Source organism: Poeciliopsis prolifica, unplaced genomic scaffold (assembly GCF_027474105.1).
Source record: "Poeciliopsis prolifica strain line A6 unplaced genomic scaffold, Auburn_PproV2 SCAFFOLD107, whole genome shotgun sequence".
NCBI classification, from domain to species: domain Eukaryota; kingdom Metazoa; phylum Chordata; class Actinopteri; order Cyprinodontiformes; family Poeciliidae; genus Poeciliopsis; species Poeciliopsis prolifica.
This window is the reverse complement of record NW_026562482.1, coordinates 301,578-316,879: the sequence shown is the minus strand read 5'-3', so window position 1 is coordinate 316,879 and position 15,302 is coordinate 301,578. Positions and strand designations below refer to the sequence as shown.

Sequence of the window (15,302 nt, the reverse complement as noted above, 5' to 3'; positions counted from 1 at the left end):
TTTTCATGTGAAAAACAAAATATATTATTTTTTTGTCAAAATCATATTTAAAGAAAAGAAAAAACTAAATATATGTTGTTGAAATACAGATTTCTGCTTTCATTCATGTCAGTTTAGGTCCTCCATAATTATTTTTTTTTCTAAGACAACAATTTAGTGGAAAATAATAAACACCATAAAGAAGGAAATACAAGCTCATTAAATGCAGCAATAATGACATTTTTTCCTTCAGTGAGTGAAAGTCCAAACGACGCTTGGTGAACGTCAAGTCCGAACATCAAACGTTCTTTTCATAAAGTCTGAATTTCCGTATTAAATATATTTTTGAATGGTGTGGGGTTCATATTCTAATTTCAACGGTCTCGTTTTCATTACATGCAAGTGGAAAACCAAAAAGGTTTCCAATCTGCGTGTGATAGATCTATACAGTGTTTCTCAAGTTCCTGAAACAATTTAAAATATTTGAAAGTAATGCAATAAAAACAGATAATTTATTTCAGAAAAATAAAAATCAAATAGAGATGATTTAGATAACTAATGTTAATAAATCTGCTTTAAAAATATATATAAATGTTTGAGTTTATTTTATTTCGTGTTATCTTCCTGTCCAGTGGGTGGCGGCATTGCACTAACAGAGTTGGTCTAATACAAGAAGAAGAAGCTTGGCGCCATAATCCACCCTGCTGGAGGATTTTAGCATAGCAAGGCCCAGTCCGCCTGGATGTTTGCTCTGAGGAGCGCGACCAAGGTGATTTACCTGAAAACAAGTTTATTATTTCCCCGATGAAGTTAGTAGAGTCGCTTTTTGTGCTTGATAACCGGCCCGATCTCGACGTTTTGTTTGGCTGCTGGACTCACTGCAACATCTGAGAAACAAAAATGGCGCCAGGAATCAGCAGCATTGAGGATGGACTAGCCTGGTAAACAACACCGCCATGTTTCTCTTTCTACCTGTGTTGCAATGTTCTTTGTACCTCAACGAGTCTTTGTGTATTGTTTGTTTAATAATAATAATAATATATAAAATAAAATAAAAAACACTGCCATGTTTCTACACTTTGCTTCGGTAATTCGTGTGAACCTTTTAAAAGCTGCTATATGGCTAACGTTTGGCCATTTACACTGAAGAAATGACTCAAACAGTTTATAACTTGGCTTTTTGTTCAGTTTTATCATGATTTTATTCTCTTTTCTGCCTGAAACATTGAAGGACTAATTTTGGTCATTCCATGTTTCCACACTGTAATTTATGTTTGTTTGAATTGTGATTTCTTTGCATGTTGCTGGATGGGTCGACAGTGACATCTGGTGGACATTTAGTGTCACATAAAATCCAACATCCCAACACAGATTAAAGCTACAGCAGCTTCACTAAATCATAATTTAACCAATAATTTATTATGTAGCTGAAATTTGGTTAGCATTCATTGTTCAGCAGTTTAAAGCAATAAACATTTTAATTCTACAAAATGAACTGAAACATAAATTGTCTGACTGACAGGAGTAAAAGTGTTTCCCTTCCTGCAGTGGTTAATTTAACTTCATCTGATGGCGTCTTTATGAGACAGCAAGTAAAATCCTCCCTGATTCGCTTTGAGGAGCAGAAAATATCAGATTGTTTTTCAGCAAAGAGCCTGAATATGACCAGCGAGTCGTTTTACTGATGGTTCATTTTTCTTTAATGAGAGAAACCATAAAATCATCATCATCACTCTGATACATTTCCTGTCTTTCACTTCTTCAGCCAACTCAACACTAAAGCCACTGCGCGCACACACACACACACACACACACACACACACACACACATCTATGAACACAAACTGAATGCACAATCTTTTTCATTTGTTTAAAGTTTAAAATAATGAGTTTTTGAATCAGGGCTGTTGGAAGCTTTTGCAGTTCTGGGGGTTTTGGCCTCATATTGAAGTTAATAACTCAGATCTAAAAAGTTTGGATCTAAAAATTCAATTAAACCCAGATTAAATTAAAACTGAATCTGTATTGTAGGTTGTGGTGATGTGATGTCTGAGTTATTGGCGCAGTGAAGAACCATCAGAACCATGACCCAGATGGATCATGGGGGGTTCTGGTTCTGCCGGGTTTAAAAATTCAGAATATAATTCAGTAAATATTGTTTTGCTGTGAATTATTGATCTGATTAATTTGGGTTTTGTAATAATATTACTGAAACACTGAGTCACTGATCAGATCATCTAATAAAGTGTATTTTAAATTACATCATCAGAAATATATCAATATACATGTATTTATAAATTAAACCTAAAAGTAAATAAAATAAAATGATTAATGTAAAATGTCACTTTTATGAACATAATGACAAAAAACTAATGTAGTCAGATCTGACATTCCAAATACTGTCGATATAAAACTTATAAATACTTACAGAAGGTTCTGTGTGTATATTTCTATATATTTCTACGTCTCAGTTTGCAGTGCTTTTAGTAAAAATAACATTTAACCAAATCTTCTTGATCTAGAAATATAAGATAACTCTTACATGTAATTATTTTACCCAAAAACAGAAGAAGTGAAACTTTCTCATAAAGACAGGATTTTATTTCTGTTATCCTGAGTGGAGAAACTTTCTGACGTTTCCTCAGTGAAGCAGTGATTCTGCTAAATCAAACCGTTTCGTTGTAACAAATGAAAACATGCAGCAGGAAACCATCAAGTCTCCAGTATAAATCTATCTGATGATGGATTTTCCCAGCAGGCTGTGAAGGAGTCGGCTGGGCTGTAATCCGACCCGTTTGCTCTGGTTCTGAGGATCCGATCGGGTTCATGACTCACTTTCTTCTTCTGCTGATGGAATAAAGTTGCCAGCCGCTCTGGGAAACCAGCATCAAGCTAATCAGAGAAACGTGGATTCATTTCCACATGGAAACCAAGCAGAAGTTTAAACTTCTCCACTTTTCATCCAGTTTGTTTTACTGGGATTTTATGGGACAAACCAGCAGGAAGTGGCCCCTTTTACTCTGATGCCTCTAAATAAAACCCCATTGCTGAACTGTAGCTGAATTGGGGAAGATTATTAGTAAATAATAGTTATTTTAGTGACATTAACCAAACACTTAAGAGATAAAAAGTGTTTCTTCTGGAGGCTGAATTTGAAGGTTTTTATTTAATAGTAATATTCAGACTCCTTGTTTTCATCTCCAGGTTTATTCATGTTTTCCATAAACTATGAAGTTGCCAGAGGATTTTGCAGCCTGGTTATTAAACATTGATATGAAGGTACCTGCAGCTGATCTGATGCATAAATCAGGTTTTATTTGACGTGGAAACGTCCTGAGTGGTTCTGCTTTCAGCTTCCTGAACTGGATCCTTCAGTCGGAGGAAACTTGTAACTTCCTGCTTGGAGGAAACTTGTTGCATCATGAATCTGACTGGTTCTGGTTCTGATCCAAACCGCTGCTGGTTTTCTGTGGAATCAGATGTTCAGATTCTGGAGCATTAAACCTGCTGCTGTTGTTTTAGTTTCAGTCTGAATCATTTCCCGTCGCTCGGTTCTGCAGGTCCAATCCGGCCGCTCTGACTAACTGTTCCAGGAATGCAGCGGCTGCATTTCCTGCTTTGAACTCCTCATGGATTTCACAACTGCAACGAACTTCCAGGGTTTGATTGGCTACTGGGAGGAACACAACACTCACTGGATCCGCCTGCGCGGCTCGGTTCTGCCTGCTAACGGGTCAGAACCACAGCTGGAAGTTTCCCTCTGACAGCTGAATCTCTGCGGATCGTCCCGGTTACGGATCGACAGCATCTGGGAGCAAATCAGGATTAAAATGATCCGGTTCTGGTTTCTGCTGCTGGTTCTGATCCAGCTGAGTCAACAGAACCAAACCGGTGAGTTTCCCCGTCGCTCTGGATTGAAGGCAGAACGTGTTTAATGTTTTCACTGCTTTGAAAGGGAATCGACCGTCAGATCAGAAAAATCATTTATTTAGAAACGGATTCAATCGTTTCTACTGCTGATTATTAAAATGTTAAACATTTATTTATTTGTAAAACATATTTTTTGTATTTGTGCTGGAATTATAAAATTACTACTTTACTCACTAATATTATGACTTTTCTTATTATTTCAACTTTAGTGTCATATGAGTTTTTCTCAGATTTTTGCTTTATTCTAATGACATGGTGATTTTTTTTCTCATATTGTTATAATTTTATTCTTGTATTATTGTGGCTTCATCATAATTTCATTTTTTCACATCCTGGCTTTTTTTCTTTGTGGTTTTGTGAATATTTGTGGCTCGTTGTCCAGATTAAATCCAAGTTAGAGGTTTGAACTCAGCAGGTTTTCCCCAGTGCACTAAAGCCTGGCGGGTCACCAGCCTGGCGGGTCACCAGCCTGGCGGGTCACCAGGCTTTAGTTGTGCTCCCACCAGGCTGAGCTTTGTTTATTTATTCAAGTCTTTTTAAAATGTTGGCATTTTAAGACTTTATAGTTTTCCAATAATACATAATTATCAAGTGATATTTCCTGTCAACATTTTCTAACTCAAAAACCCAGCGGCCCGTCACCCGACCTGCCGGAGGTCAGCGGGTCACCGACTCGGCTCCAAACGCTGCTCAGTAAAAATGTTGATTCTTCAGTGGAGATCAAAACCTTGAGCTCTGGAGCGTTTCCTGTCCTTCCTCAGGTGTTTCTCAATGCGGGCCTCAGAACCTGACCGTCAGCCGATCGGACCAGACGGTTCTGGTTGAGTGGCAAGACGACGCGTCCTGCTCGGCTCTGAACGACCCGATTCTCTACAACGTGACGGTTCTGGTTGAGAACCAGGAAGTTCACTCGGTGAGTCTGACCCGACTGGGTTGATGAAGGCCCGTTGGGCCTGCTGCCTCTGACCCGCTGGGCAAACCTTTCAGGACGGAGTCTGGGTGGCGCCGGGCCTCATCGGGTCGACCCACTCCTGGAAGTGGACGTCTCCGCTGCCGATGGACTGCGCTGCTCACACCTTCAGGCTGAGAGCCCAAATCAACAACCAGACCAGCCGGCTGGACCAGGAACGGACTCTGCCGGGTCAGTACCTCAGAACCCAACAGTCCTTGTCAAATCAATACTAGAACTGATAGTTAAATTATCGACGCCATCATCAGCGTAAATAAGCAAACGTTCCAGGTACTGGATCGGCTCCGACCAGCCGGGTCCGTCTGGGTTTCGGCTGTTTTACAGTTTTCTGGTAGTTGGAGCATAGAAGCTGAATGCTGCCTCTCTGTGTTTGGTTCTGGTTCTGGATGCAGAGCAGAACCAGAGGGCCTGAGAGGGCTGGAGGGTTGCTATGGCAACAGCAGCAGGTCCTGAAAATGTTCTTCAGCTGATAGAGGTCAGAGGTCAGCCTGACCTCTGGTTCCTGGCAGATCTGTAGCTCTAGATCTGACTCAGACTCTGCGCTGACTGGTGGTCCGGTGACGTCACAAGGTTGCCATGGTAACTCATGACCTGATCCGCCGTGAGCCTGTAGGAAATGGACAGGAGGGTCCCGGGGCTCAGCCTTGCGGTACTCCGTATGGGCCTCCTGTGGTTTTACCCCGATCTTCTCTTCTGCAGACAAAAACACCTTCAGAGGAAACGTCTTCCCCCAGGACGCGCTGATGGAGGCTGGCAGCTTGGCCACCTTCTGCTGCATCGTCCCGGACGGTCAGTTCGACCAAATGCATCTGGATGGACAAGGCAACATCACCAAGATCAGCGAGCAGAGATACAGCCTGACTGTGCGGCTGGAACCCGTCATGGAAGATGTCCTCTGTAAAACCAAATCAGGAACAGAGTACGGAGCTGCCGTTTACATCGGCTGTAAGTAAGAAATGGCGTTCCCTTGAGTTCCCTCCGTTTGGTGAGAAAGCTCAGACTGGTTTCTGTGCGTTCCCTGAATCAGACCCGCCGGGAGACAAAGACCTGGAGTGTGAAACTCGGGATCTGGAGTCAGTGGAATGCTTTTGGAACGAAGGAAGAGACACGATGGTGAAATTCATGAATCCGACAAGTTATCAGCTGGATGGAAGGTAAAAGGAAATGATGTCAGTAGAACAATGGAGGGTCAAAGGTTAGCGCTGACCTTCAGTCAGCAACTGCACATCAGTCTGGGAAGGGTTACATCCTGACCAGCTGAGGACTGAAAGATTATTCTCCAAGAGGAAAACATCTCAGTCAGGATCAGTTAGCAGGTTAAAGGTCATGACCCTGAACCAGTATGGCTGCATAGTAGTGCTGAAGGAGAAAGCTTCTTCTCTCTAGAAACAGTATTGACCTTTCAGTCTCTGAGTCAACCAGAGACCGGCTTGCTAGCATGTTTGTCTAATATCTAACTGGCTAAATAACATGCTAATATGTTAGCCTGGATTTCTGTTCCTTTATAGATATAAAAAGTTATAAAAGTTAGTCTGTCTCACTGACTAATTGGTATTTTAGCAGATTTGAGAATGAAGAATTAGCAATTTAGCATCTGACAAGCTGTGTACTATGCTAATATGTTAGCATAAAATCAAGTTTGTGAAATAGCATGTCAGCAAGTCTACAAATGCAATAATCCCACAAAAACATGAAACAATGAAAATGATCCCAAAAACAGCAGCAAATGTGCAGCAGGATGACTGTGATGGCCCAGTCAAAGTCCAGACCTAAACCTTGTTTTGGTCTTGCAGGTCATGTGTCACCGGTTCGGAGTTTAGATGCTCTAAAAAGGAAAGGATTGGAGGCGGAGAGAGGAACTGGACTCTGACAGCTCAGAACGCTCTTGGAAAGGTGGAGCTGCACGACTCTGCAGATCTGACCAGAAGAGGTGCAGCTAGCCGCCGCTACCAGCTCAAACTTAAAACCAGCCGGCTAACGGTCTCTGTGTGTTTCAGTTCGCATGTTTGCTCCACATGATCTCGCCGTTGGTGACGTTAAAGCCAGGAGTGTGAGGCTGAGCTGGAGCTGGACGGTGCAGCAGTACCACAACCTGAACCTGAGCTGCCAGACCAACGTCTCAGACGGATCCGTACGTTTACAGGAAAGAGACGTCAGACAGTAAAAACATTACGTTTAATCTCTGATGTATCAACACAGATCAAATCGCAGATCAGACATGGAGTTGGACTGAAGACGGCAGTTTTAACTGATCTGAGACCAAACTGGAAATATGAGGTGAAGGTTCGGTGTGGAACAGCTCAACATTTCTGGAGGTGGAGCGACTGGAGCAGCGTTTCCTTCCACACTGAGGTGATGGTGAGTTTCTGAAGAAGACACAGAACTCAGCGATGAGTGTGAACAGTGAGTCACTGACCTGTGGGCTCTGCAGTTCCTGATGCTCTGGATGTGTGGATGCAGAAGAAGGGAAGCCAGACTGTGATAGTGTGGAAGGTGAGTCTTCAGCTTCTGCAGAGTGAAGATCTGCTAACGTTACGGTTTCAGACGCTCATGCTAACCCTGTTTCATCAATGTGAAGATTAGAAACGGCAACATTCAAAATAAATTCCTCAACTTTACTAAACTTCCCATGCTCTCTTGAGATGATTCTTTTAACGTTTCTGAGATGGAAACATCTCAGAAACACGTAGTCCTGACTTGGCTCACAGTGCCTTACCAGAGGCACGAAGCCCAGAGAAACGTCCAGATCGGTTTGGGAGATTCTTTGTTTCCCTGAGATGTTTGGTCCTTGCTAGTTAACCTCCACTTCCTGTTTATTGCAGGCATGTGCAGCAATCTTCGTCTGATGAAAAAACACGTCATTGTAGATTAAAACAACCAGAAGAGCCGCCTGCGTCTCATTCAGGCGTTGGAGCGACAAGCCCCGCCTACGTGGGGCGGCTACGTCTGCGGCGCTTTGGGGAAATTGTAGTCGGACATTTGGCAGAAGGATTATGGATTCGACATGTTTAAACACAACTATTAATGAACTGTGGTGGAGAAAACAAAGCATCCCCTCCGACCACTTCCTGTCGTCTTCTTCTGCGTTTCCACCAGTAGAAACATCTGATTTTTGATCATGTGACCCGTGAAAGTGGTTCTGAGAAACACTTTCTCAGGACCATATGTCACGCTGACAACAACTTTTTATCAAAGAACTTGATTTTTGTCAGTTTTCATTCAACAGATTTGCTTTCACAGCTTCAATTTGCGCAACTTTATTGTGAAAGGAAACTTTGCTGGACGACTTCCTGTTTCTGAGCGCATGACAGTCGATCGCTTTCATGTCGGTGTGTTTCTGGAAGCTGCTGGTTGTAGTCTGACTGCACTGCGGCTGTTTCTGCAGAAGCTTCTGGCCCATCAGAGCCACGGAGACGTCACCGGATATGAAGTAACCTGGACCAGAACCAGCGGCTCGGATCAGCTCCACAAGGAGGAAGTCAACGCCAGCGTTCATGAGTTCACTTTGAACGGGGAGGGTCCTGTCGTCACGGTAACAGCGAAGAACCAGCATGGCCGCTCCCCGCCGTCGACCGTCGCCGTCCCCGCCGCCGGTCCAGGTACGATGGAGCTGAGTCGGTGTTTTTATAGAGATGGCTGAGATCCGGGCTCTGAGACGCGCTGACCGTCTGACCAGTAGAGAAACACTCAGTTATTTTTACAATCATGACTCAAGTTTCTAAATCTCCGCTCTGCGTTTGTTCTCTGACTCAGACATTCTCTGTAAGCTTTAAAAGTTGCTTAGATCAACAGTTCTCCAGGCTCAAAGCTTTTGAAGGTTATTTTTCTCACACTTTGGTGATTTTTCCCCTGATCTTCAGTCATAGAGACGGCTTCAGGTTTGGTCTTTCAGTCCAGGCTGACAATCACAGCTTGAGACCCAAACAGCGGTTGCTGGGTTTGTCAGGAAGGCAGAAGTCCAGTTGGTTTCCAGATCCAGATGAAACCTTTCAGATTTCAGTCGTTCGGCTGTAACTGCTGGCTCCTCCTGATGATCAGAAAGTTCTGGGCCGTTCGTTTGTTTGTTCCTTTGGTCAGACCAGAACTTCCTCTTCTCCACATCTGACCTCCAGTGTCTCTGTTTTCAGTTGAAACCAGTATGAACCTGACCTGCTTCACTGGGAGTGATGGGGGACTCGACCTGTCCTGGTTCCACCGTCCAGAAGCTATCTGTGGCTACATCGTGGACTGGTTTCCAGCATTAGAGGGTGATCCTGTTGACTGGGTAAAGCTGCCTCCCAGTCAGGACAGAGTCAGGATAAAACCCAGTGAGATCCAGTCCATGATCCAGTAAAGTCCTCAGCTGGTCTGTCCGTCCCGTTGACATGTCCTCTGGTTCGTCCTCAGAGAACGACGCAGCTGGGCGCAGATACTTGGTTTCCATCTACGCCTGCACCAGCGGCGCTCCGCTGCTCCTGCAGAGGATGGACGTCTTCTTCACAGAGAAACGTGAGGCGTTAGCGGCTAGCAACGTTTAGCAGCGGCTAGCAGCAGCTAGCAGCGTTAGCAGCGGCTAGCAGCGATAGCATAGACGTCATTCCCTGACGCTTCACTGTCCTCTCAGTTCCAGAAAGCCAACCGAAGCTCTTTCAGTCTCTGTTCTACACTCGGCACGGCTCTGATGTGGAGATCTACTGGGATCCACTTCCTCTCAGAGAGCAGCCTGCTTGTATCCATGGATACGTCCTGCTGTATTACTCTGAAAACGGTGGTAAACGCATCAGCGTGACCTCAGGTAACGCTCGCTGTGAGGCGTCAGGTTCACTCTGAGCTGCTCCTGAAGGCTGATTTTATAAATCTGAGTTTTTTTTCATGTTCTGGTTCAGAAAACCCAGCGGACTCCAGGCTGACCGCCAGCAACCTGCAGAGCGGCTCCTACACCTTCATCGTGGCGGCGCTGACCGCGGGCGGAGCATACGGCAACACCACCTTGCAGGTTGTGTTGAACGACCAGGGTACGCCACTTCCTCCCACTGCAGCGCAAAACAAGCGGCCATGACGGTTTCCATGGTTTCTGTTTAGTCGGAAAACTGGCAGAGATGCTGCAGTAGGGGATACGATGCTGCAGTAGGGGGTACGATGCTGCAGTAGGGGATACGATGCTGCAGTAGGGGGTACGATGCTGCAGTAGGGGATACGATGCTGCAGTAGGGGATACGATGCTGCAGTAGGGGGTACGATGCTGCAGTGGGGGGTACGATGCTGCAGTGGGGGATACGATGCTGCAGTAGGGGATACGATGCTGCAGTGGGGGATACGATGCTGCAGTGGGGGATACGATGCTGCAGTAGGGGGTACGATGCTGCAGTAGGGGATACGATGCTGCAGTGGGGATACGATGCTGCAGTAGGGGATACGATGCTGCAGTAGGGGATACGATGCTGCAGTAGGGGATACGATGCTGCAGTAGGGGATACGATGCTGCAGTAGGGGATACGATGCTGCAGTAGGGGATACGATGCTGCAGTGGGGGTACGATGCTGCAGTGGGGGGTACGATGCTGCAGTAGGGGATACGATGCTGCAGTGGGGGATACGATGCTGCAGTAGGGGATACGATGCTGCAGTAGGGGATACGATGCTGCAGTGGGGGATACGATGCTGCAGTGGGGGGTACGATGCTGCAGTAGGGGGTACGATGCTGCAGTAGGGGATACGATGCTGCAGTAGGGGATACGATGCTGCAGTAGGGGGTACGATGCTGCAGTAGGGGATACGATGCTGCAGTAGGGGATACGATGCTGCAGTAGGGGGTACGATGCTGCAGTAGGGGATACGATGCTGCAGTGGGGGGTACGATGCTGCAGTGGGGGGTACGATGCTGCAGTAGGGGGTACGATGCTGCAGTAGGGGGTACGATGCTGCAGTAGGGGATACGATGCTGCAGTGGGGGATACGATGCTGCAGTAGGGGATACGATGCTGCAGTAGGGGATACGATGCTGCAGTGGGGGATACGATGCTGCAGTGGGGGATACGATGCTGCAGTAGGGGATACGATGCTGCAGTAGGGGATACGATGCTGCAGTGGGGGATACGATGCTGCAGTGGGGGGTACGATGCTGCAGTAGGGGGTACGATGCTGCAGTAGGGGATACGATGCTGCAGTGGGGGATACGATGCTGCAGTAGGGGATACGATGCTGCAGTAGGGGATACGATGCTGCAGTGGGGGATACGATGCTGCAGTGGGGGGTACGATGCTGCAGTAGGGGATACGATGCTGCAGTAGGGGATACGATGCTGCAGTAGGGGATACGATGCTGCAGTGGGGGATACGATGCTGCAGTGGGGGGTACGATGCTGCAGTAGGGGGTACGATGCTGCAGTGGGGGGTACGATGCTGCAGTGGGGGGTACGATGCTGCAGTGGGGAATATGATGCTGCAGTGGGGGTACGATGCTGCAGTGGGGGGTACGATGCTGCAGTAGGGGATACGATGCTGCAGTGGGGGATACGATGCTGCAGTAGGGGATACGATGCTGCAGTAGGGGATACGATGCTGCAGTGGGGGATACGATGCTGCAGTGGGGGGTACGATGCTGCAGTAGGGGATACGATGCTGCAGTGGGGGATACGATGCTGCAGTGGGGGGTACGATGCTGCAGTAGGGGGTACGATGCTGCAGTAGGGGTACGATGCTGCAGTAGGGGATACGATGCTGCAGTGGGGGATACGATGCTGCAGTAGGGGATACGATGCTGCAGTAGGGGTACGATGCTGCAGTGGGGGATACGATGCTGCAGTGGGGGATACGATGCTGCAGTAGGGGATACGATGCTGCAGTAGGGGATACGATGCTGCTGCAGTGGGGGATACGATGCTGCAGTGGGGGTACGATGCTGCAGTAGGGGGTACGATGCTGCAGTAGGGGATACGATGCTGCAGGGGGATACGATGCTGCAGTGGGGGGTACGATGCTGCAGTAGGGGTACGATGCTGCAGTAGGGGGTATGATGCTGCAGTGGGGGGTACGATGCTGCAGTAGGGGGGTACGATGCTGCAGTAGGGGGTATGATGCTGCAGTGGGGGTACAATGCTGCAGTAGGGGGTATGATGCTGCAGTAGGGGGTACGATGCTGCAGTAGGGGGTATGATGCTGCAGTAGGGGATACGATGCTGCAGTAGGGGGTATGATGCTGCAGTAGTATGATGCTGCAGGGGATACGATGCTGCAGTAGGGGGTAAGATGCTGCAGCCAGGCGCCAAGAGATTACATTATAACTAATATTCATATTTGAAATTCATCCATTTTGTTTTTCAAAGATCTTCTATTGTCCCTCATGATGCATCACCAGTCCTGGCAGTAAAACATTTTCTCTGTTAGGAGTTTTTAACTTTGGCTTTAAAAACAAAACTGAGATTAAAATATTCACTTCCAGGCTGAAGAAGAAACAAAATCATTTCTAAATAAACTTTCAGTTCAGGGGAATAAATTATAAGCATTGAGACGCGTCAGATTGTTTATCTTCATGTTTGTATCAAATAAACAATGAAAGGAAGGACTTGGGGTCAAAGTTCAGATGCTAATCCGCTGTAAAACACAATTCTTTGTTGCCACGGTTACACATCAAGACAACTGTCTGACAGTGAAAATTATTAATATTAGAACCAGAGGCAAGAATTAAAGATTCAAGCAGGAAGACGAAGCTTCACGCTGCAGTCAGACGGTTTCACATTTAATGAAAACTGATTGATCCGGATCATTTTTACTGTTTTTCTGAAATGTTTTTCTCCTGCAGACGATTTGAGCAACATCTTCATCTCCCTGGGCGCCGTTTTCATCCTCCTCTTCCTCATCACAGTCCTGGGCTACAGACACTGGGCCTGGTGAGAGACCGGACCCGGACAGAACCAAACAACCCATCGTTTCGTCTCTGACTTTGTCTCTCTGACCCAACAGCATCAAGGAGAAGTTTTACCCTGAGATCCCGAAGCCCAACATGGCCGACTGGTTCACTTCGCCTGTGAGTTCAGACTGAAAGTTCCATAAAATACGGAACATTCCTCATTTTTTAAATAACTTTGCAAAATGAATCTACTGTAAACATCTCAGAATATTTCTGTCTACATGTTAAATACTGAAAATAAAACATTAAAATGAATGATCTAGTTTTGCTGTGAAGTGATGAAGACGTCTCGATGTCTCCCAGGTCAAGAGCGTTGACCCTTACCTTCAGTCAGGCCTGGGTTGCCATGGCGAGGACAACATGGCCGTCCCAGAGCTGATCCTCAAACCTGCAGAGCCGCTGAACAACAACAACACCGACCAGGAAGACATGGCTCTGATTCCACCGGCTCCGCCCCTCTACAGGAACAACCCGGCCCTGCAGAGCCCCCGCGCCGCCTCCACCGTGTTCCCCAACCTGACGTACAACCTGCCGGCGCCGGGGCCGGAGTCAGGGCCAGAGTTGAGGCCGGCAGAGAGGCCAAGCAACTACCACCCCCAGACCATGGCTGAGGTGTTTGGTCAGAACCAGGCGCCCAGAAACCCTTCATCTGTGTTTCAGAGTACATCTGGACGACCCAATGAGCCAAACATGAAGACTGAATCAGGTGAATCAAATCTGATCCAAACATCAGAACTTCAAAATAAAACCCCTGCAGTTTGTCACAGGATGACAACAATCACCAACATTACTGTCCAAGCATGTGGCGACAGGAGAGAGGAACAACAGAATCACTAAACTAGGAATGAAAACAACAAAATGTTACTGGGAGAAACAACAAGTGAGAGAATCAGGAAAAAATAACAAACAGTCAAATTTATCACTGAAATCTGAAAATGAGGGCAGCTAACGTCACACCGTATGTAGCTTGCAAGCTAGTATGTAGCTATATGCTAGTATGTAGCCTCCAAGCTAGTAGCATATATGCTAGTATGTAGCCTCCGAGCTAGTATGTAGCATATATGCTAGTATGTAGCCTCCAAGGTAGTATGTAGCATATATGCTAGTATGTAGCATATATGCTAGTATGTAGCCTCCAAGCTAGTATGTAGCATACATGCTAGTTTCCTTCCAATTACATTTCTAAATGACATTTGAAACCATCCTGAATATGAAAAACTTTAAATGTTTTCTGAAATGTTCAGTCAACATTTTAAGCGGTTCTGATTCTGAGACATGTTCTGATGTTTTAAATGTCTGGCAGCTGGAGGACTTGGACTAGGACTTGGACTCGTTTTTCTGCTGTTCTTTTAAAGCAGCTTAAATTCAACAACCGTCAAAGTTGAAATGTTTGTAGATATTAAATCTGTAAATTATTTTTGCTGTAAATAAATCCTGCTGGTTTTTACTGAGCAGCTGTGATGACGCAGAGTGAACAGCAGGGGGCACCAGAGCTACAGAAAGTTTTATTTTCTTTATTCTTTTTTATGTTTTGGCGAATAAACACTGAAGCAGCTTTAAGTTTTTGTGGAATTTAAAAAAATTATTAAACAAACTGATTATAAAATGATTGAATTTAACAGTTTTTTGTGTTTGTATTTTTCAGAAATAAATAGTTTGTGTTTCTGACTGTAAACCTGAATAAAGTCAAAAATGATCATAAATCACAACTAAATCATATTTGTTTCTTGTTTCTGGAGTGAGAAGCAAAATATGGATTAATTTTTACCCAACTAACGTAAAAATACATTCAGCTCATAATTCACAATGATCTTTGAGTTTTTTTAAGTGACCCTTATTTGATACTTAATTGACAGGAATGTGGGTGATGAGGGAAGGTCAAAGGTCGCCAGGCCGGGAATCGAACCTGTGACTGAATTACAATCAAAAAATTTGCTTCAAGGTGATTTATGATATTTTGATCTTTGATAAAATGTAAGAAAAACAACAAAGAGATAAAAAGTTTATTTTGATGTGAATCTGTTTTAACATCGTCTGGTTTTCATTATGAAGGTTCTGGTTCTGGTTCTGGTTCTGGTTCTGGTTCTGAGCCCATGGAAAAAGGTTTTCTCTTTTTTTTGTCTACTTCAGACAGTTTTTATGACGCGTAACCGTGGCAACGAGGTTTTTTTGTACAACTAGGAGCGGCTAGTTAGCCTCTAAAAATCTAGATTAATACTTGAACTTTGACCCCAAATCCCAGAGCAGAAGGGTCATGGATGTAGAGCAGGAGGAAATCTTCGCCATCGTATCCCGACTCCAGCATCTCTGAACCAACAGGATGTAAACAGGAGCAGCAAAAGCAAAGGAGCTGGATTAGCAGCAGATGGCTGGATGCTAAGCTGCTAGCATGTCAGCGTTAGCCTTCAGTCAGAGGCCTCTTCAGATTCTTTGCAAGACTGACTGCTACTGGAGATCTCAACAACTCTGAGAGAAAACTGATATTTTATTTGGCTTCTTTTGGAATGAATAAATTATTTTAAGTTAAATTATTTAGA

General features: G+C 45.2%; 1 protein-coding gene across 1 annotated transcript; it reads left to right on the top strand.

The window, feature by feature from the left end:
• The first annotated feature begins 3,665 nt into the window (after nt 1–3,665).
• LOC129354261 (leukemia inhibitory factor receptor-like) lies at nt 3,666–13,536 on the top strand. The gene is given in 18 exon segments (XM_055023767.1): nt 3,666–3,870; nt 4,671–4,822; nt 4,897–5,050; nt 5,579–5,824; nt 5,907–6,033; nt 6,673–6,809; nt 6,877–7,010; nt 7,079–7,241; nt 7,311–7,372; nt 8,265–8,478; nt 9,007–9,186; nt 9,266–9,367; nt 9,483–9,653; nt 9,745–9,873; nt 12,658–12,745; nt 12,819–12,882; nt 13,069–13,393; nt 13,396–13,536. Coding segments are annotated over 18 exon segments (2,562 nt in total). The 5' UTR covers nt 3,666–3,809; the 3' UTR covers nt 13,449–13,536.
• The last annotated feature ends 1,766 nt before the right edge of the window (nt 13,537–15,302 follow it).